The sequence below is a fragment of the Mesitornis unicolor genome, unplaced genomic scaffold (assembly GCF_000695765.1).
Source record: "Mesitornis unicolor isolate BGI_N332 unplaced genomic scaffold, ASM69576v1 scaffold16023, whole genome shotgun sequence".
NCBI classification, from domain to species: Eukaryota; Metazoa; Chordata; class Aves; order Mesitornithiformes; family Mesitornithidae; genus Mesitornis; species Mesitornis unicolor.
Window position 1 is genome coordinate 12718 of NW_010174122.1, and position 23679 is coordinate 36396.

Here is a 23679-nt window from a genome sequence, read left to right on the forward strand (position 1 = left end):
TTGTCATCCAGAAAATAAGTAAATATGAACTGAGCCTTGTGTTCAGGTAAGAGTTCTGGAAGGCACGTTTAAGGTTGCAAAGAGAGAAACAACACTATAAAAACCTACGTTAAATGCACACATATCTGTTTGTGTGTCTTGATGTGTGCATATATCAACATCAACTCATGTGCAAGAGGGGAGCATCAGAGCAGAAAATACAAGTAGCAACTTGTGAAACTAGTCATTTTCCAATATGGCCAAAACATTCTCAGTCCTCTGATACTTGAGGACACTAATCAAGAAACATGCTACACAAAATTACTCTTCCTTTACATCTACTGTCTAATAATGTGAAGTATCATGTGTTATCTCGGGGAGAAAAAGATATTCTGTTCACTCTTTTGGCACTGTTACACTTCAGGTTATTTTGTAGCAGTTGCAGCTATTTGTCTTTACAGTACTTTCAACTGAACTACATTAAAAAATATCCTGGACCTCCACCAATACAACAGTAATTTGCTGAAATAATCTGAAATGTCTAACAATTTCTGCAAATTATGGAATGAAGCATTAATGCTGTGAAATGACCAGTTTCCATATGATTAAATATATATGTCTGAAGTAGTCATTCATCAACAAGTTCACATACTGGTATTTCAGTATGCAAAACATATGACACTTATTAAGCAAGGAATTCACATTTGCTTAATATTTATTCTTTGTGGGAGGTTTCCTGTCTTGCTCTCAGCCCATACCACACTGCATTTCACAGAGACAATGCTGAAAGAAAGCCTTAAACACAAAGGCCACAGAAAAGGAAAGCGTCACATTTGCTCATTTGGTTTTCCTTAAGAAAATATTTTGGTAACCAGTAACAACAGGTTCTAGTATTTTTTTATTTCCTTTGAACAGAATCACTATGAACATCCAGAGCAGAATATGGAAAGAGAGCAGGACAAACAGAAAATCTATACAATCTTAAATTTGTAATAATATGTACTGTTTTATAAACGTGAAACAGTCAATCAAACAGCTGAACCTGGACAGAAGTACTTACAGATGGGACAAGGACACCAAGTCATTGAAAGAACCTTCGGGAACACTGGAAATATCATTTCCATGGAGCGTCCTAGAAGAGGGAAGAAGCAGGAAGGCATCAAACACCAGCATTTTCTCTGCTCCCTACAAGTGAAGGAGTTGGTGCTTCTGAAGGATATTTAATGTTTCTTTGAGAGTTTCTATAAGCTTCACAACTCATGAGCTTCCATGATTTATTACTTCTACTTCTAGACTTTGGCATTTAAAATAATGATACAATCAGAATTGTTAGTGACTAATGCTTTAAATTAAAAAGGTGACACACTATTTATGACAAGCAGACCCTCACATACAGACCTGCATCCTTTTCTAGAGTCTTATTAGCTGGAAACACATTAAAAACAGAACACGGAAAATAGGAACTGTGGAAGTTAAATTAAATATTGACTTCAAAGAGATCCTAGGAGAGAACAAGGCTCCATAAGGGCAAACATAGCTGCACTTTCACATTTCAATTTATCATTCTTACAGTAGGAAATAACTCTTTGTGTGGTATTTTTAAAATCTGTTTGACAAATACATTTATGCTACCAGTGAAAATACTTCAAATTAATAGTATTAGGGCATTATTCAGCCTGCACAAAGAAACCAACATTTTCCAAGCAGGGTTTTCAGGATCCTTGTGAAAAGGTTCTCCACTGTTTCCAGGACAATTTGTGCAGCCACTTTATCTCCTTTCTAAGAAATAAATTTCTGAGTGTGTTACACAGGCAAGCAAAAATGGAAAGATTTTTTTTTGCAGCTTGTAGAGCACAATACTTGTATTCAAAGTGGCAGGTGAAAGAGTAAAAATAATTATTTGTGATTACTGGTGGTTTTCATTGCCATTGTGACTGCAGGGTCACAACGCTCTCATGCAGGGCACCACCCCCAGAGTCTGTGACACACGAACAGAGGGGATGAGCGCTTGCCAGGACTCCAAGGCTCAGAGCAGACAGGGAAACGTGCAGCACCAAAGGGGCGTGCAGGAGGGCACAGGATGCTGGGGGTGACAACTGCAGAAAAACTCTCCAGAAAATGCACCAGAGAAGATACACAATCATGTAAGATTTTATTTGATAAATAAATAAAATTAGCTATTCGGCTGCTGCACGCTCTGCCTCACCAGATAATTATCTGGCAGAAAACAGCATAGAGAAAAATATTTATTGCTTATTCTGACTTTTATAGTCAGAATTTGCTTACTAGAATACCACCGAATACCAGTTTACTACTTCACGTAGTTTACTACTTCACGTGGGAATGGACAGAAAGAACTCATAAGGAGCCAACAGAAGTCAACTCTGCTGGATCTCACTAGCCGTTTCCTAAACAAAAGTTGGTAGAAACCTTGCAATGGAAAAGGATATCAGTATTTTAAAATCATATTTTCTTTTGCACTTCTCCCCTGAGCTGGTTCAGTTATAGCAAACTGCTGTATTCTTTATGTCCCCTTCTCAGGCCCAGGAATTATTGCCAGTGATCCAGACATGGCAGAGGAGGGTGGAAAACACAAACCTGTGTGTCACTTTTGATCCCTTGAGTCATTTATTTTCTAATTTACCTGGTGATTTGGGGAACACAGCAATTGCATCTTATTTTTTTATTTCTGTGGCCATACAGACTCTTGAAACAGTGCAAACTGAGTTATTTAAAGCAAACGGAACATTTGGGCCCATGGAAATACACAACAGCCCCAGATAAAAATATTATTTTTAAAAAAATAATTATTTTTGCATCCTTTCTTCCCTAACACCACTATAAGCTTCACCAGGATACACATGATGTTGTAACTCTCATGAATTAAACCTTTACACACCCTTACACCAGCATACACCCAGCAGGGAAAGCCAGACTTGCCATGGGCAGAGAGACACCTTGACCTGTCTGCCATGGGGCTGGGCCTACCTGTGGGGCTGGGAACTCTGTGAGCATAAGCCATGTCACCATGATCACGTTTTACAGCTGCTCATCGTGGCTGCAGTTTCTTATTGTACTGCAAAGTTTTTCTACAGAGCATGAAACCACAAAAAATACAGCAGAGTTACCCTGCTGGCACCTCTTGCCAGTGCTTGATGCCAGTGTACTTACCCTTCTAACATCTTGGTTCTGAAATTTTCTTTTAAGCATACCTAGGTTTTAGGTATTAATAATAATATTTTTCATATATAAGGATGGTTCTCCAAGCAATTAATCCCGACGGGAACAGGAAGGATATGAGTTCCTACACAGTCACTCCAGATAAAGCACACTCACTAATTCCATGCAGAATGACTGACTGATTGAGACATACCCCACAGCTATTAAATAAGGAGCATTTTTGTTGGTATGAGGATGGAAGATCAGGCCTGATCAACAACTTCTCATCAAAATGTTCCTTTCTTCAATGAAATAACCATACTTAAATAAGCAGGAACTCTCAATGAGCTTTTACTCTGATCTTTTAAACTACTTAAACTACTTAGCTGCACATGGGGTCATGTGACCGCGAGACCAACTCAGCAAATGCAACTCAGGGTTTGTTTCTGATGGGGCAGATGGTAAGCCAGAGACAGTGCATTCAAGACTAAAGCAGGAGTGGGGCTAGCGGATGCCTAAGGAAAGCTGAGGGGGCTGCTTGCTGCAAGGAACAGGCCCACAGCCCACACTCCAAGATCATATAAAGAAGATTACAAAAAGAAGACTTTCAGAGGAGATTGTAAGCAAACTGTTCAACTCAGAACAAACATTGTCCAAGTAGAAGAGACAAACAGGCTCTATGCAGTCTCTTGGAGGCCTATTTTCATGATAGTTCTTGTCCCTGAACTATCAGAGAAGTCATTCAACATGCAAATGTGTAATTGCTTCTTTTCAAAGTTTAGCATTCACCTGCTCTAGTCATTACTGGACATACTGTCCAGTACACCTAAGTACAAGTACATTTAAACTGATGTGTGAAAATATTTATGACTACTGAATCAAGTGAAAGCCATCTGCTCATTAAAAAGCTCTCTGTCATCAACAGCATCCTAATAAGCTGCAACTCAGCTGCATTGAAGAAGTGGTACTTACAGCACTCTTAGAGACCTGAGCCCATTGAACGCGTGGACAGGAATGCACTGGAGTCTGTTGTAACTCAGGATGCTGGGAGAATGAGACAGGAGTTACACCACTGTATTTTCTTTGATTATTTCACCGCTAATTCAAGGACAAAGAAGCACGGAAAGCCACATGCTTAAGTAACAAGTTACAGACTAATTGATCAACATCTAAGATGGTGTCTGAAAAGCAATTAAAACTGTTATCAAAACTTTGGACTACTTACAGTGTTGATAACTGACTCATGTTGCTGAAAGTGTGGTTGGCCAATACGCTTATGCTGTTGTTGCTCAAGTCACTGCAGAAACACACAGGGAAAATACTATTTATATGTATGAATTGAGAAATAAGTAGTTTTTAAAGATCATATAATATCTGTACAGCAAAATTATTTAAGCAATTGAAGTCACATATTATCAAATGATACAGAATTTTCTAACCAACTCTGAATGAGCTCTAAAAGCAAAGCACAACAGACTCCCCTAAAAAGCTTCAGACTCAGAAATATTAAGGCATATTTCCAGCATATAACAAATTAAAAAAACAAATCAGCGAAGACAAGCAAAATTTTTGAAGAAGGTTGTATTAATAGATTATACAAGTGTGAATGAATATTTACTGCACCAACTTGCTTTGCAATTTATTACAGGCATACCATTTCCATATGCTCTTCATGTTGACAGCTACTAGAAAAATTTCATTTTTCATTTCAAAAAAGCCTTTTAAGCTCAAACAGAACATTATGTTTGGTTGCTGCTCTCCCTTGAAAAACAAAATTAGAGATGTTGCCAAATAAAACACTGTTTTCACAGAATCACGGAATCGCTCGGTTGGAAAAGCCCTCTGAGATCATCACGTCCAACCGTTCCTGTCTACCCCCTAAACCATATCCTTAAGTACCTCATCTACTCGCTCTTTAAATACATCCAGGGATGGTGACTCCACCACCTCCCTGGGCAGCCTGTTCCAGCTTCTGACGACCCTCTCAGTAAAGAACTTCCTCCTTATCTCTAACCTGAACCTCCCTTGGCACAGCTTGGTGCCGTTTCCCCTTGTTCTATCCCTCATCACCTGGGAGAAGAGACCAGCACCCACCTCTCTACAACCTCCCTTGAGGTAGTTGTAGGTGGTGATGAGGTCTCTCCTCAGCCTTCTCTTCTCTCTTCTCTTTTTGAAACAGAGGATTCCAGTTTTCCCCTCCATGTTGTTTTTGTCTGAGGTTGTTCTGCCCATTTGACTTGAGTATCTACAGCTGATTCCAACAGCATTTGAAAATTTCTGATAAATAATTCAGTCAAGAAATTTCACTCCTGTGTATTGCAGGGAGCAATTTACTGTAAAACAGTCTAGTTGTGTCTCTATTATGTAAGACTGTACATAGCAGAAACAGCTATGCAAATTTTCATTGCCTTAGCATTATAAATACTGTCTCGCTTAGAACAAATTAACGCTGTCTCCTGTGTTAATCACCTTTACAGCTTTGCACATACAAATCTGCCAAGTGAAACCGTAGCAGCCTGCATGAGACCTCAGTCCTCGCGTAGAGGCTGGAAGCTTCTGCAGAGGAGGGGTCTCTGGTGCTCCCACTCATCTCACTCTTTCCCCACTATTTATGAACACTTATTGGCAGCAGTGGCGACTGTGAAATTCTTTCCAAACTCAGATTACAGAAGGTTTTTGCGTTTTGTAGGTTTTCCCCTGCAAATTGTAATTATTTATGTTCTACCTAGAACACAGTGCAGAAAGACTCATGTAATTTTCTTGACATTGAAACCCCATGTTTCTTACATCAGTGTCAGGTGTCTGAAGGTGGAGAGCCCCTTTGGCACAGCAGTCAGATGGTTTCCTTCCAGGTATCTGAAAAAAGTCAGATTTGACAATTACACAAACATGTTAACAAGATCTACTCTCACTCAATCTGTCCCATGAATGAATGAGGAAAACATAAATTCAGTCACTAAGGAAATTATATTTGATTCATTGCTTTGAAACTGTAACAGATTCTCTAAGTGAATAACCCCACATGCAAAGCATTACAGTAGCTCATTGATTTTTTTTTAATTTTTAAAAGACTTGGAAGCAAATAAAGGATCTCTGGCCTACAGCACACAGAAATTAACATTTGGGTCTTCTGTGACAGCAACTGAAGAAGGGGAGAAAAATTCTATGGCTTCTGCCTGAAGATGCTGTTGCCTTTAACAGATTCCGTAAAAATGCTGAGTGCTGACTGATTCTGGTTTTTCCTCGTGTGTGTAAGTTCCTTGTACAACCAGAACTGGAAAAGGAGCCGCCCTGCCAGGTCTCTGTGTTGCAAAATGTCTCACTTATTCCAGTGTCAACACAAACACCCATGAGTTTGATGCCACAATTCCTACTATGGCATGTACACCACTGAAAGTGGCTCTTTTCAAACCCATGCGTAGTAGGACTAAAGCCTTTGGGGATAATACCGTGTCCTCATACAGACATTCTATGCCTCTATTCTGCAGGTTTTCTCCTCTGAAGAAACAAGAACATTCAGTAACCAAGGGAAAAACTCTGAACAAATATAATACTTCCCCATAGTTTGCCCAGAGGAGAACAAGGGTAGTCAAGACTCCACAGCTGAGCTGTGGTAGCAATGGAGTGTGGGGCTATTCCTATTTATTACAAAATAAGAGAGACAGAGCTGGGGTTCTCCTCCTTAATATTGGCTTTTGAGTGAAATTACATCCCTGGGAGACACCAAACTGATCAGGCTGCAATGGAGAGAGACTGCTGTGGTGCCCTGGTACTGTCAAGGCGATTCTCCAGACATCTGCCAGATGCTGCCTCTACCTGGGAAACAAATCCAACCTTTTCAGAAAGTACTCTGTAGGAGAAAGGCATTTCTCCCTCCACAGGTGAGGACAAAAGATAAAATGGTATTTCTCTTCCTTACAAGGTACTTTGGGGGATTTTTCCTGAGGTAGATGTGCGGCACTGTAATTGATGCAGCGAGTTTTGAAAGATAACCAAGTGCAGCCAGGAAATGCGGCCCCCAGACACCAGAACACTTTATGTGCTGCCTTTACTGCTGAAAATACAATCTGATAATCACATAAAGAATTTTTATGCCACACATGCAATTTCCTTTTCTTTGGAATCAGACCTCCTTATTCTGCATTTACTATAGCAACCAACAATAACAATAGACTATTACTGTTCCCTCTTTACATTAACTGTAACAACAGAGAGATATTTGTGTAAACTAAATCCAAGAAAATTTTCTCACAAACTTTATTTTTACATAATTTAAAAACAAAATCTACAAACACTAACAGAATTTCTTACATAATATATTTTATAACTGTCACCACCTTTTATCGCCCCCTCTTCTATTTCAACATAATGCCCTCTCATCACTTACTGCTGCTACAGCTCTCTTTTTAATTAAATTACTCTAACTAAACTCCCCCATCTTATGGTCACCCATTCTGCCTGTGTATAGGATCCCATCAAGGCACCTTGGAGCACGTGGTGGAGCTGACCCAGCTCCTGCAAGAACTAGGCAGGACAAGGGAGGCTACAAGCTTTTGAAAATTTGAGCCAAAAGCAAAATCCTTCCTGAATGGAAAAAACCTATTGAATTTATTAATCTCTCTGTTCACGAGGATCACAAGCACTGAGTGACAGTGTTGCAAAGGAAACAGTCAGTCCTTGCAAAGTAGTGGCAGCTGCTTTGCTGCTGCAGATTATCCCAAAGCAGAGTATGGGTCAGTTACACCACATTTACACCTCCATGGACAAATCTATTCAGCAAGTGTAAAGTCACTTGTTAGATTTTGACTAAATTTGGTAAAAAATATTTTGAAAATGGAGTTCCTTGGTGAATTCACATCATAAATTGTCACACAGAAGATCCTCAGAACTCAACCACATGTGTTACTATTTAAACAGGGCAAATAAGTCTCATTTCCCCAGTCACAGTCTGCTATGGGCACAGCAAACTATTGGGAGTCTGTGCCTTCTCTTTCATCCTAGAAAGCTGCAATCTTAAACCCGTGCATGAGGGTAGGTTAAGGTTCCAGTCTTTATTCCAAATGTAAAATCCAAAAGATTTTCAATCGAAATCAAAAGCATGGCGTGTATTAATGTGTCTGGAAGCTATATATGATTTTCCTTTAGGAAAGGAGACTCAATTCCTTCAATGTGTTGAAAGCTTCAGAAATATATTTTCAGGATATTCTCTTGTTGATCCCAATGTAAAAGAGCCTGCAATTTGTACAAACTGATGATGGCCAGCCAAGATTTATGCCCTGTTTTGCTTTCTTGTGCAATCAGAAGTCAAGGGTGCACATTTTAATGCAGTGCTTCATTATTCAGACTGCCAAGACACACAGACCTGCGGAGTTCAACTACTACAGAAGATCTGCTTTGAATAGCTTTGGATATGTACTGCAAGCAATTTGTCAGTTATATAAATGCGCTAGCAGAAAGCTGCAATACTTATACCAGTGGTATAATTTCTGAACAAACACAGTTTTACACAGAAAAATTACTCACAGTCTACTTTTCATGCATGCATAAGAACAATTCACCACTGTTAAACCTTTCACCATGTCATACAAAGAATGGCAGTATTTTCTAAGCACTTATTCTGAAAGCACATTGAAGTGCAATGAATTTGAAATAACCAGAGGTTTTAGTGCATAAAAGCATGCCAAGAATCAGGATCTCAGATGCAGCTTGTGAAGAAACCAATTGTTGCAGCCAAGCCGTCGCTGACCGCAGGCCAGGGCCCCGTCAGAGCAGGGAGGGGATGTGGGGGCAGCATCTCTGCACCTTGCAGGCCCTGAAGATGATGTATGGGACTGCAAGAGGGCTGAAAGCTGGACACAGTGAATAACAGAATTATTCTTGAGGGTGAGGGGGCAGAGTCCAACTACAAAACTTTATGCATTTATGTATACGCATACATAAATAAAAAAACATGGATGAAGCTCCAGACTCCCTGCCCAAACAAACCAAACCAAACCATAATAGAATGATGTGGAAGAAAGATTATATTTTGAAATCTTTTCAATCTTTAGCCAAAAGAAGATGATGTACATGGCATCTGGTATGCAAAGAAATTCTGGCATGAATGGAAAAAAAAAAAGTCTAATTTTAATGCTCAGAGTCAAGTTATTAATATACAGTCAGAGTCAAGAATGGGTGTCAGCTGCATTAATATGGACACACTAAATAGTACACAAAACAACCTTGTTGGCTTCCTAAAGTCTCTAGAATCTGTAGTTTAAATATTAGATTGGAAATTGTTTTCTACCACATGAATGTTGACGGGAATTCTTAAGTCTCAGTCATGACCTGTAACCAATAAACAATTACCAGAGCCAAAATTGAAAAAAAAACCCCAAAACCAACCAAAAACATGCGTTCATGTTCTCATAAAATGCCACCAACTACCTACACCAGAAAAGGCTTCTAAACATGACCAAGTGCTGCAGACAGGTGAGTGTTTGGCCAGGACACGGCCTGCACTGACTGGGCTGTCCCCCAGAGCCTAGTGCCTGCAGCAGCCCCGGGGCTCATCCAGCCCCTTCCACACACACTAACAGCACGGATAAAAAATCTTAAATTACGCATAAAAGATGACAGCTGTTCTTTTTCCAACTTGTCTATTTTTATACTGGAGCCACTTGGATTGGATGAGATATAACCAGTACAAGGCGTCAAAGCATCATGTAACGATCTGAAGCACTTGGAACCTTTTTGTACTCCAATGTCTCTTCAGGCAGAAAGTCAAGCTCCCAGTGGCAATCTGTGCTACGAGAAGAAACTGGAGAGAGAAATCAGTTCTCAGGCAGTAACTGAAAAGGCACAAAGCCTTTCATTTAATTTCTTTAAATATTTCATATTAAAAGTTATATTACCAAAAAAGATGATACCTGACAACTTTATGCAGCTCTACAATTAAGTTATAGCCTTAAGCTTTTTAATGCAGATACCTAATATCAAAAAATTTTAGGACAAGATTTATTTCCTAAAAGCAGCCGTCCAGAAGAGAACTGGACTGTGAAAGATGAAACATCCACAAGTGCAAATTTTAATAGCTTCAATTTTACATTTTCTTGAGAAGAAACAAAATTCAAACCTGGATTTTGAACTTTCTTAAGTTTTTGCAAATTTGGACTGCAGAGTTTTCCGTATTTGTTTGTCAGACCACAATGTACAGGTCTGACACAGAAACACGGCTGTGTTTGAGAGAAAAATGAAGGCACTAAATTAAACTTACCTTTAGTTTCTCTTAGTGGTGAAGTCACCTGTTCAATATGTACTCAAACTTCATCAGTCATTGGACACATTATTCGATAGTCTTTACCTTTTCTAAACTAGAAATACAGATCTAAGTCCTCTATTTCAGCTGCAATTATTCTACAGAACCATCCATTCTCTCAATGGGAAAATTTTCCTCTGCAGTGAATTAGGCAGGCTGTAAAACCTTTTATGACACAGGACATCATGTAAGCCCAAGCTTTGATCTACATTGTTTATCTCCTTTATTATCAAAGGAAAATTCACTGAAGTCTGTGTCAAGGGTCAGTGTATAAAACAGTGCAGATTGCCAGACAACCAAAAGCATTTGCATTTTCCAGAAGATTATTTTCATCAGGTAGCTCACTTCAGAATTATCCCTTTGATCAACAGCTATATCGGCATACGGAAAAATGGCACTAAATTGTTACAATATTCTAAGTGCATCAGAACCAACTGCTCAGAGCATATCTATTGCAACAATTTGCATGGCTCAGGTACAAATCACTGGTTTTAGTCACAAGTCAAGAGAAATCCCAAATGCCTTGGACGATGGAAAGGAGCATTCAGATTGGTGGTAAATACCGCCAAGCAGACATGGCAGCAAATGCATGGGAAGCAATCGGCAAAATCACCTTGGCAACTGGAGACTGAGCTGAATAAAGGTGCCATGCTACGGCTGAGGCAGCAACAGGCAGTGAATTAAAGGTAGGGTATACAGAGCTAAAAGAGAGTTGAAGGGGATCCCTCTGCTTATGAAAACTTGTGAGCCTGCAGGCTAAATGAACTTACCAAGCAGAACAAAAACCACGAACGGGAGAGAGACGGTTTGTGAGGAGAGAAAGAGAAACGGCAAAAGTAATGCAGATATTAATACATATTAACATAAATGGAAAAAAAATAATCACTAACAGCAACGTATGGATGCAGGTCGTCCTAACGATCCCATCAGTGCTATCATACAGATCAGCATCACAACAACATTTGGAGTCTAGAGATGACATGATCAGTACATTTTTATTCTAAAATACACAATGCTCATTATGTTACAGCTTATGCACACACTGTCCACATAATTGTCTCCAATGTTTTCCCTCAGTGCAAAATATTACTTGTTGGAGGTTTATAAAAGCACCTGGATGCTGTCAGATAAGACCTCACTAGAAATAGACTATAATTCTGTGGGAAAAAAAAAAAAGAAAAAAAAAGAGTATTCACACATGGAGGTAATATGTAAAAGGAAAAAGCACACAGGAAACTTAGTTCAAACAGATCTGGGGAGGAAAAAAAAAGCAGCAGCAAAGAAAAGTCTAAAAGACTAAGCAGCAGTAAGGCTAAGTTCCAAACTGGCTCACTGCATGAACATTCTACTTCTGAACATCTGGATTAGAAAACAGAAAATGTTCAGAAAACCCAAGGCCTCTCTTCAGAGCAAGCAAACAGTGGGAAAAAATGTGGGCATTCTGTAAATATAGAGCGAAAGGAATTTGCAATAACCAAGAAAATATTTCCTTATTCCCAAGAAGCCGAAAGAAGGCTTGCCCACGATCACGGGGCTTTGCGAAGGAATAGCTGGGAAACAGAAATTTCTCGCATCATCATCCCTCTATAAAACGAAGAGACGTGATCTTTTCAACTTCATTGTGAATGGAAGCCTTCCCTGCCAATTTAATCCCTCCTCCCAGGGGCGGTACAAACTAAACACAGGGATGTCTCCTGTCATTCCAAGCTCTAAATAGGAAGAAGATACCGGTTTTCACGTTTTGTCTATATACACATCCAAAACAGAAACTAAGGAAGAAAGTTAGAAGGAGCAAGCCTATGTCTCCAGTCCACCACGTAATAAAAGAACACTGGTGATCTTTTTTTGCTTGAGCTTAGGTACAATGAAATTTGACCCAGCAAAGGGTAACATTTTCCTTACATGCTCGTGCAAGAGGTATGTTCATTTTTGCACACTGCTACTTAATACCTGTTACAATGAAAGGATTCCTGTTCTAAGACTATTTTAAGACCTCTAAAAGAATTTAAAAGAACTTCTGAGAAGGCTATATTCAGCTATAACAGACTGGATTATCCAGATACATGGCAGTTCTTTTTCTTAAACCATGTTGTATAAAACTACACTGTAGTTTAATAAAAGGCACTGCAGCTAAGGTGCCTTGTAAATGGATACATCAATAATGGACATTTATAAATGTCAGAGTGGTACATTCATAAAAATTCCACTAAAATGTCTCCCTGTGTCACATCATTGTTTGGGCCTGGTGCAGGGAGGGTGCTGGGGTCTGCCAGGACAAGAGACTCTTTAGGCCTGATCTCTCCTTGGCACGGCCTCCATCCTTAGCAGCTGCGGTTTGGTGCAGGTGCCTGATGGGTGCATAGTAACCTCATCATGGTGACCCCAGTTTCAAGTGCTAAACATTGCCACCACAGAAACAAAACAGCTTTAAGATACTTCAACCCTGGGAGACAGCGTGAGAGATCTAGGACTGCCCTAGGGAAATGGGGGTATTTTGGTGTGAGGAGGGTAAATAGACTCAACAAGATAAAACTCTTTCACCCTGTTCCCAGAAAGCTATTGGGGTTTCTCTGCTAAGTCTCAGAGGGAAGAGGTGGGGTTCCACAGAAGATGCTGTTTGCCACAGCAACAATGACCATTCTCAAGCACAGAACAATAAAAATACTTAAGTTCACACTAGCAACTTGGGACCTAGATGATACAGTCCCTTCTAGATTATGCAACATCCTTATCTCAATCTGGAAGCAGAAGGAAGGCAAGAAAGATGGATTATTTTTTATTTCTTTATTTCATTCTAGTCAGTTTCCACAAACACATGAAATTTTTAGTTTCGGTATCTGCAGCTCATCTTTTGGCATAGATACAAATAAGGAGCTCAGTTTATGTTGGTTGAGAGGAGAGTGAGATCAGGATTGAATTCTGAGACAGCTGGGACAGTTTCAAGGTTGTATTTTCCAAACATGAAACATTCAGAGCGTGCCAGTCCATGGCTGCCAGTGTTCTGCTGACACATTTCTGGATTGAAAGCAGAAAGCCAAACAAGAGGTTTGCACAGCCAGAAGGCTCCTACTGCAGAAGACAGTAACATAAACTCCTGTGAACTCAAACTGCTCAGTTCCAGGCTACTGCCTCATTTGCCAAGAAACAGTTTAAGAAATATAGCAGTTTCAAGAATGTGAGATTAATTTCACTCTTTTTGTGAAACTTATGTCATCAATGTATCAGACAGTATCAGTAAAAGCCAATATGCAAAATTTAAACATAAAAATTCCTCAGTGTGGCAGTGGAAATCAAAGTAACATCTGTGATATCTTACCGTTGGCAAGTCATAGTTGAATGCAATGAAACCTGAACAAGAACAGAGGAGAAACTACCTTGCAGACTTTTTATCACTGATGGCAACATATAAGGGAATACAAGCCAGGGCTTGACTTTTAAGTCAAACAACCATTAACCACACCCTTGTTAACAGCGTTTGTTAATGCAAAATTTCCATGTTAATTTGAGTTACTACATACACTTTCAATACACTCATCATTCAGCAACGAAGTCTTGTATTTGATTACAACACTGGTAAAAACAGTGCAAACCCCATTCTCCCACCGTGAATAGAGTAAAAAGATGTCAGTCTCACCTCTGTACCAAGGAAGATCATGGAACAGATCTGCCTAGAAGACATGCAGCATGGCTTTACTAGGGGCAAGTCCTGCCTGACCAACCTAGTGGCTTTCTACAATGGAGTAACTGGATCAGTAGACAAGAGAAGAGCTATAAATGTCATCAGTCTGGATTTCTGCACGGCCTTTCATGCAGTCCCCCACAACATCCTTCTCTCTAAGCTGGAGAGGTATGGATTTGATGGGTGGGCTGTTCAGTGGATAAGGAACTGGCTGGATGGTCGCATCCAGAGAGCAGGGGTCAACGGCTTGATGTCCAGATGGAAGATGGTGACAAGTGGTGTCCCTCAAGGGTCTGTACTGGGACCGGCGCTGTTTAATGTCTTCATTAATGACATTGACAGCGGGACTGAGTGCATCCTCAGCAAGTTTGCTGATGGATACCAAGCTGGGTGTTGAGGTTAATGTGCCAGAGGGATGGGATGCCATCCAGAGGGACCTGGACAAGCTGGAGAAGTGGGCCCAGGTGAACCACAAGGCCAAGCGCAGGGTCTTGCACTTGGGTCAGGACAATCCTCATAACCAATACAGGCTGGGAGATGATGTGCTGGAAAGCAGCCCTGAGGAAAAGGACTTTGGGGTACTAGTAGATGAAAAGCTGGACATGAGCCACCAATGTGCATCCTGGGCTGCATCCAAAGAAGCGTGGCCAGCAGAGCGAGGGAGGTGATTCTGCCCCTCCACTCTGCTCTGATGAGGCCTCACCTGGAGTACTGTGTCCAGCTTTGGAGTCTTCAACACAAGAAGGATGTGGACCTGTTGGAGTGGGTCCAGAGGAGGGCCACAGAGATGATCAAATGCTGGAGCACCTCTCCTACAAGGATAGGCTGAGAGAGTTGGGGTTGTTCAGCCTGGAGAAAAGAAGGCTCTAGGGAGACCTTATAGTGACCTTCCAATACCTGAAAGGTGCCTATAAGAAAGCTGGGGAAGAGCTGTTCACTAGGGCATGTAGTGATAGGACGAGGGGTAAAGGTTTTAAACTAGAAAAGGGTAGATTGAGGTTGGTTATTAGGAAAAAAGTTTCAGTATGAGGGTGGTAGATCAGTGGCACAGGTTGCCCAGAGAGGTGGTGGAGGCCTCATTCCTGGAGATATTCAAGGTCAGGCTTGATGGGGCTCTGAGCAACCTGATGTAGTAACATTGTCCCTGCCTACTACAGAGGGGTTGGACTGGATGATCTCTAAAGGTCCCTTCCAACCCAATACATTCTGTGATTCTATGTGTATCTCATTCATCAACTGCCTTGTTAGTAAATAGTAAAAATAATACTAGATACTAAAAAAAAAAATCAGATTTTAGTTCATTACAAAATTCACTGAACATCAACTAATTCTACCAATTGCTTTCACATAGAAATGCTGATGAGTTTGTAACAAGTATCAGTAACAACTCATCTGGAATAGATTTGAATAAAGACCTAAACAAAACACATGGAAAGCACCGAGGCACAAAACATCAGCCACTGAAGTCAAAGGCAAAAGCACCAAGAACCTACAAAGCCACACTATGATGTCATTTCATGAATTTCTCATGAAAGAAGCTATGTAAAAGGAAACTTACAGCTCAGTCACATCCTTGGGAATTCCCTTGGGCAGCATTCGCAGCCCTTTGTTGCTGCAGCGTACCACTGAGTCCACACAGGTACACTGGGGAGGACAAGGAGGGGAAAGCAAGCAGCTGCTTTCATCATTACCTGCAGAGGGAGAGACACAGAGCATTAGGATGTCAGTTTTACAGCCCAAAATCATGCAATTTGCAGAAAACTGCTTACAGGGACCAAGAAGGGACGTTCTTGAACCCATGGAAACCACCAGAATAAGTTAAAGTAGATTGAATGCTTTGGATCAACCTGCTTTTGTATGTGTTCTTTAGGCAACATGAAGAAGAACTAAAAAACTGAGTAGCGATATTTAATTACAGTAAAATCAGTGAATCCCAAATCCTCCTCTCACCACCAGTGTACCAGCTGACATGGAGAACTTGACCAGAACATTGCCCTTAAATTCATTTAGACAGATGATATTCACTATCTACTCTGCTTTAGGAAGATTTCTTTAATATTCAGCTTTTAAATGTCTTTTTTTTTTTTACTTTTTCAAGTCAGCTTGGCAGTTCATTTATTATCTGAATTGTTAAACCTCATTATCCTTGACAAAGATAACCAAGCAAAGAACAAACTAAGCAGCATACTTCCAACTACTGGTGACCCATCTGTGCACACAGAAAAATATCTACTTCCTCCACAACGGCTTCAAAGGTCCATTAACACCAGATTACATCTTTTAATTGAAGAACAATAGGGTTTCTGCAGGAGTAAACAACTCTTTGAAGCTGAGAACATTAAAGCATGGATTTTCCCCAAAAGCAAAGGGCTTTGCAAAGTATAAGGCAAAAGCAAGTGCCAGTATTGCGATGTCTATGAAAGGAAATATTTAGCAGTGCAGCTACTAGATGGCAGTGAGAGGAACCACACCACTGCTTGGGAGTAACAGGCAGCCTGCGTTGTCCAGCAAGGAAGCACAGTGCTGCAATTCAAGAGCACACAGGAAGCTGTCGTTAGGTGCTGCTTTTTTTAAAAAAAAACAACTTATGCAAGAACTAATTGTGACAGATCTGTTTCTTTCTTCTCTCTCCTGGATGCACCCATGAGCACTGAAATAAAAGAATAAGACTTGCAGTCCTGAATACAAGATAACAAAATCACCCATAAATGTAGGGGTAGGGAATCATTTGAACTCAGAGGGATGGAGAAGCACAACCAGCCTGCACAAGAACAGGGAAGATTTTGTTTTTCATTTACTCCCGGGCTAAGCTTAATGAGCTTAATGACTGGAAACAAAATTCAAAGTCTTTCATAAGGCTGTGGAAAGAGCATGTTTCTTCAGCACATCTAATTTTCCCCTATGTTCCACGTTTTACACCCTGCCACCACGTACCTTTCAATCACCATGGCTGTTTGAGCAACTGTATGACAGAGAAAGCTCCCAAGCACGGAATGTCATTTTATGGACCAGAACTTATTTATTTTTCTCCCAGACTAAAAGTCAATTATTCTTTAATGATTAAATTTGGGTCCCTTGAGCTCTGAGCCCAAGCACCTGGGCCTGCTGCCAGATTGCCAGACTAGGACAGGAATTAATTTCTATTCTAAGTAGGAAACTTCTATCACTTTTATGGTCTCTTTAGAGGCAAGACTAACTGCAGCTCCAGCATAACTGGTGTTAACAAGCAATCACTGCCTACAAGTCAAGTCAGCAGTGCATTCATCAGTGATTTTTTTCTCATTACTATTTTCCTTAAAATCTGCTTGATCAGAAGACAAAGAACTACCTGGAGAATGAAAGAAATGTCAGGATTTTTTTTTTTCTAAACCTATATGGACTCAGCAAAGTATTAAGCATCTCTGAGCCATTCAAATAATATCTACATTTTTTTGTTTTCCTGTATTCATTATTGGTGTTATTGGTGAAAGTGAACTGTATCCAAAACTAAAAGACTTTCCAAGCAAGCACTGTTCCCACTGGCTTCAGAGTGCTAACTAAGTGTATGGATAAGCAAGTGGGAGGACGGGCCAGGATTACACTAGGATTATGCAAAGCAGAGCATTGGTCTATAATAAATTAATTTTTGTATTTAAATTCAGAAACTGAAAATCAAGATAAAAATAAACTCCTGATAGAGAACAGTGATCTTCAGCTGTGGATGGCTGTTCTCCCCATCACTAAACTGAAAAGTTTACCATGCAATATTGCTTGATAGGGAGGTCCTCACAGAGGTGCCAACATTATCATTGTCGTGGTGTAGACCCAGTGGGCAACTGAGCACCGTGATGCCCACAAAAAGGGGCTAGACAAAATAAGGACTGGGAGGGCTTTGCTCACCACTTAATGGTCGTGGGCAGAAGACAGACTCATCATAGGGAGAAAAAACAAAACAAAACAATTTTTAATTTGTTACCAGATTAGAACAGTGAGAAATACAACCAGATCTTAAAGTCAAACACCTTCTTCCACTCCTCCTTTCTTCCTAGGCTCAGCTTTGTTTCCAGGTTCTTTACCACCCCCCTTTGCCCAGCAGCATAGGGGTGTGGGAATGGGGATTGTGGCCCGTTCATCCCGTGTGGTCTCTGCTGCTCCTTCCTCTTCAAGGATAGTGAGGACTCCTCTCACTCTCCCTCTGCTTCCACGTAGCACCCTTCCCGCAGGAGAAAAGTCTTCCACAAAAGTCCAATGTGGGTCTGCCCACGGTTGCAGTTCCCTCACACACAAACTGCTCCAGCACTCACTGCCTGGAGTCACGGCCTCTTCAGGGGCAGCCACCTTCTCATATGGATCTGTCCCACCGGTGAACATCCACAGGCTGCAGGCAGTCGACCTGCCCTCTCTCCACAGGTTGTAGGAGGAACCTTGGCTCCGTGCACCTCCTCTTCCCCCCCTCCTTTCTTCCTTCACCGACCTTGGTGGTTTGCACAGTTGCTCTCCTCACATCCCTCTCCTCTCTCCACTGCAGGTCTCTTCTGATGGTTCTGAAGAGTTCCTGGCTCTCTCTTTCGGGTTGGAGCTGCAGTGGGGTTTGAGCTGAAGTCAAGGCCGGGCCAGGGCCGTGGTGGTCGAGGACAGTGCAAGAGAGAGAGAGAGAGTGGGACATGTGCTGCACCCCCCTTAAATACATGAATTTGCAGGGGCCCTGATTGGTTTGGACCAGGTCAGAGGTGGGGGAGCTTTCTAATAGCTTCTTACAGGGCTATCTCCATAGAACTTTCCCAAGCTACCAAAAACAAACCAAAACCCCTCACAGAAAACCCAATACATTCATAAATGTCAAATCAAATTGGATTTTCTTACCATCACAGGTGAAGTCCTGGACATCCACATCTTGGATTGGAATATCCTTTAGGAAAAAGGGTTTTAAGCAGCGTGGATTTCCACTGACAATTCTCTTCTTCCTCAACCATTTTCCCAGCCAGGCCAAATGGCAGTTACAATTAAAGGAGTTAGCCAGCAAATTGCTGAAATGGAACAAGACATAATTGCATCAAACATGAACATACAGAAATACTGAAATAACTACAGAAAGATTATGAAGTTCCAAGTCCAAGCTCTTTTCTGTCATCTGTTTCTGTGAGATCCTCCTTTGTTCCACAGATCAGGAAAGTTCTATGCAGGTTTTATACTAGGACTAGGGTTGTTAGTAATACATATGTACGTATAATTGTTTATAAACCAAAGCACTTACAGCTACAACCATTATTTAGATGTACTTAGATCACTACCAGAGCTGTACTTATAGTAGAGTTCAACCCAAGCTATACCTCACATCCAAGTCTAAACTCACCTCACACACTGCACTCACGGATGCATGACCTGCAGTGTCATTACTCCAGGTAACGCCACAGAACAGTTTAGCCTTTTAACAGTTTAGCAGAGACCTATGCATAACTACATGTACTTCCCACACGTACAGCCAAGGTGTCTCAGCACACTGCTCCTTGCTCCAGATGCTCATGCTTTCCACTCACCTGTGCTATAGCCTATCCAAACCAGTGCAAGGTGGGAGCCACTGGCAAGCAGAATTTGTGTTTCCTATTGAAATAGTAAGGATAACACTCTGCATGTACATACATACATAGATACAGCAGCACTGTCAGCTTGAGCCACTACATATGAAGCTTTCTAAGGTCAGTACATCTGTAGTGAAAAGCGTCTGCTCTGTTGCCTTGTGAATTTTGTGAGATCTGCACTAAATCTTGCTACAGCTCCTGAAAAACCTTTTGAATGCAGTCGCAGCCTAGCTGTGGTACTGCGGTGTGCAGCACTCAGAGTGACCACTTGACAAGCTCCATGAGAGGGATAGATTCTTAATGTACCTTAGGTTAGCAGCGGCTAAAAAAGGAAAGCCCTATCCATCCTGTTGTCAAGCCATGAAAGCAGATGTATAGCAGTTTCTCAGTTGTAACACCTGTTCTCACCTGTGACATAGCCAGAATAGAAAAGATATTACTTATTTCTATTTCTTAATAGGTTGTGATCCTTTGAATGAAAGGAGTGTAAGGTTACTTAAAGTAGCCATCTTTCTAGGCTAACTATAATTAGTACTGAGAACCTTGGAAAAAACCTTTTTTTCCTGGAGTCATATACTGAAATGCCTATCCATGATTTGAGTCATTTTTTCATGACTAAACTTCAGATGAAGAAAAGACGCTGATATTCCTGGTTAAAAAAAAAAAAAAGGCTAGCTATCTTATGTACAAAGACAGGGAGAATCAATAGCCTCAGACTGAAGTTGCCTCATGGAAGAAAAATGAGCCCCATGTACGGAAAATGAAGTATCTAAACTAAAACACAGGAATGTGTCCGACAGTTATGATTTTGGCAGTACAGAAAAAATGATGGTAGGATTCAAAGGCAAGGCCAACTTGCTGTGTAAAGGTGAGAGAAGGAACAGGTTACAGAGGGGCATTCAGACAGAACGTTCAGAAAGGCACTGAAAGTGTTACTCTAATTCAAATTCGATTTTTTTCCATTTCCTGTAATCCATAATGGGACCACATGCAGGATGCCTTGTATATTTTCCATACTGACGTACTTTGGCATGAGCAGTGTGTTTAAACTTCCAACGCTACGTGAACCGATGCTTCAAAGGCCATTTGTTCCACTGATGGAAGAGTGAGATCATATTCACAGAACAACTTCCGTGAATGAATCCTCAGAATGAAATAATCCACAACTGGAAACCAACAGCAGGTGTGTATAATTAGTAATTATCCCTTTCTACAGAGGAGAGGCTGCTTTGACTTAATGTGTTACTGCTCACTATCTGAGCACCAGTAACTATTCACAACCCCTCATTTTCTTCTTGGCAAACACAGGTTAACATATGTCCTAAAATTTGGATAAGAATTTGGATTATGCTTTTTTTTAGGAACTAAGAAATAAATAAGTTGTTATATATGAAATTAGCAAACACAGAAATGAATATATTGGTTTGCATTCAAGTAACACTGGGGAAAAAAGGACAAATTTATCTTGCCATGCATTACACACATCCTCCTGCCACTTTAGCAGCACCTAAATTTTGTCCTTTGTCCAACTGCTGAGTAGTGATGTTTTGCTTTAATGTAGTATGAAGTTCATACCTGTCTCTACATACATGCTCCTTCCATGGCAAGACTGTGATGCAACTTCTGGAAAAAATGTAAGATCAAGGCTCTTTATACTTTATAAAGTATCATGTGGGACAAGAGATTCCCTACTTCACTTGAAAAGCAGCTGAAAGTCTGGAAAGGTGAATTATTTTGAAAATCTTTATTTCAGAATCTGGATATTGAAGTGCAGTTCTCAAACTGCAGGCAGTAATGTTGGGCAGAAAAACTTGTAAGAATTCATAGTTAGTAATCAGAGTTCCTACATGTAAGATAATGATTTGACCACTCACACAGAAACAAAGCAATCAAGCTTTTAGCAAAGATGTCAGACTAACATTACATTCCAAAGTGTTTACTTGAGGAGACAGACGTATTTTAAAATCAAGGGGTAACAAAAGTCTTGAGGAATTAAATATGCATATCCTACTACAAGTGTCTCCTGAAAATTGCACAGAATATTACAAGCCATAGAATATTAACTGTTTTAATGGATTCTAATGATCTGTTAGGAAAACATGCTGAAATGCATCTGGATATTGTTGAAACTGGGGGAAAAGATATCCTGGAATTCAAGTAAAGTTTATACTAGAATGTAATTCTGATGAATCAGTTATCATTCTGGCATTAGCTCCATGCAGTTACTACAATAATAATTCATGGAAAATCAGTTTTGCTTGCAAATATGCCCACTTGACTGTGTAAGGCCTGAAAGACATGAGTGAACTCTTTGTATGCAGAAGTTGAAGCACACTTCAAATTAGGATACTGCAGTACCTAGTTTGAACAGTAAGAAAAATAAAAACTGCTATTTTTTAAACAATAGCTTACAAAACAGATGTTCTTCCTGTATGAAAACCATTACTCAGGGCATTATTTTCAGAGCTGTCTGCATTTTGATAATATAAATGAGGGTGACTCACAAAGAGTAATAATGAAAGGAACAATATTTTTTAGTGCTGTAAATATGCCAGAATAAAAATGGAAATGTTAAACTTTGTATGAATTTCTGGCACACATTAATAGATGCAGAAATGAGTCACTACAATACCCGATTAACTCACAAAGTGTTGGCTGAACAGGAAAAGCAGCCATACTATGTCTTCAGTAGCCCTGTCATATAATTTACCCACCTACAAGATAGTACTGCTAGGAAATGAACACATTTGAATTTTTTATTTGTATGTGAAATATCACTATGGCCTAAAACCAATGTCTGAAGAAGTCAAAAGCATGCTTTCTCCTGTCTGTAGATCAAGCAGAGAGTGAAAATGTGTCAAAGAACATACTTATTCATCAAGACTAGGAACTCGCCATGACCTACATGACTATAAGTCAGTGTCAAGGCAATGCATTCTAATTAGCAACAGTTTTAATTGCTGCTGCTAGAAATCGTAATAATCATTATACACAGGAAATAAAGAAGAAAATAAGCCAATTGTGTGAGAAGCAGGCAGCACTGAGAACAAGCTTGCAATAAGGACCACTGACTTGAAAACAGTCAATAAAAATAGCTTGGTTTTGTTTCTCTCTTTGTCCATCAATTTCAAGGAGGCTTTTGGGACTACAAAAAGTAAATGGAAGAAAAGCCTGGGTTCTTAATGTTGCAAGGAGCTAATGCCAAAATGGTAACTGATTTGCTGCTGAAAAGTTGTAACAACAAAATGAAAGTGGGCAGCAAAACGGCTGAGATTCAACACTACTTTTTTCTTCCAAACACGATAGAGAATGCTTTCAAAATCTGAAATGCAATAGCACCAATAGTTTATTTTGACTGGACAATTAGGATGTATTTTCAGGTCAGTGTGAGGGGAATGAAGCAGACAACTTCCATTAACAGCAACATCAGGGTCCCCATTTGCAGCTGGAAACAAAGAGCAGGCTTCCTTTCCATATTTATCAGTATCTACTTTATTAAAATGGACACACTACAAAAAGCATGTAAACATATTTAAGCGGCAAGGGTAATACTTCAAAGAAGAATTGAGAGATATAGGAGAATTATCAGAAAAGCTTAGGTTGGCATTTTCAAATTCACATTCAGTAGGACTTGAGGATTTTGTCCTCTTAGACTCTTCTGAAAATTGAAGCATTAGCTAGTAGATTTCTTCTGATATTTAAGTAATTTAACTGAAATACAAAAAAACCTATTCTTTCGAAATTAGACTCTATTGAAACGAAGGCAGCTTCAGGGAGCTAAAGAGCTCCCTGAATAATAAGCCACACACTTCTGAATCTGCAGAAATTGTTTTACATGAACTTCTACTGTGCACTGCACTAGGCTATGGCACAGCAAAACATGCAGTCATCCTACCCAAGGCTGGCAGCATCAAAGTTTTTTCAGCATCTCCAGTTCAAGCAACTCAGCTGTTTATTTAAATCACACCTTGAATTTTACAAACCTGCCACTTCAGTAGGATGGCGCC

The 23679-nt window shown here is 40.2% G+C and overlaps 1 protein-coding gene across 1 annotated transcript in view; it reads right to left on the reverse strand.

Annotated features, from left to right (window-relative positions):
• The window catches only part of LOC104537930 (slit homolog 3 protein-like), a gene marked incomplete at both ends in the record, with an annotated part of 59078 nt that overhangs the window by 6603 nt on the left and 28796 nt on the right, over positions 1-23679 (reverse strand). The window contains 6 exons of the mRNA XM_010180952.1: positions 1040-1111; positions 4111-4182; positions 4364-4435; positions 5926-5994; positions 15673-15805; positions 18957-19120. Coding sequence (XP_010179254.1) covers positions 1040-1111; positions 4111-4182; positions 4364-4435; positions 5926-5994; positions 15673-15805; positions 18957-19120 — 582 coding nt within the window. The remainder of the gene's footprint in view (positions 1-1039; positions 1112-4110; positions 4183-4363; positions 4436-5925; positions 5995-15672; positions 15806-18956; positions 19121-23679) is intronic.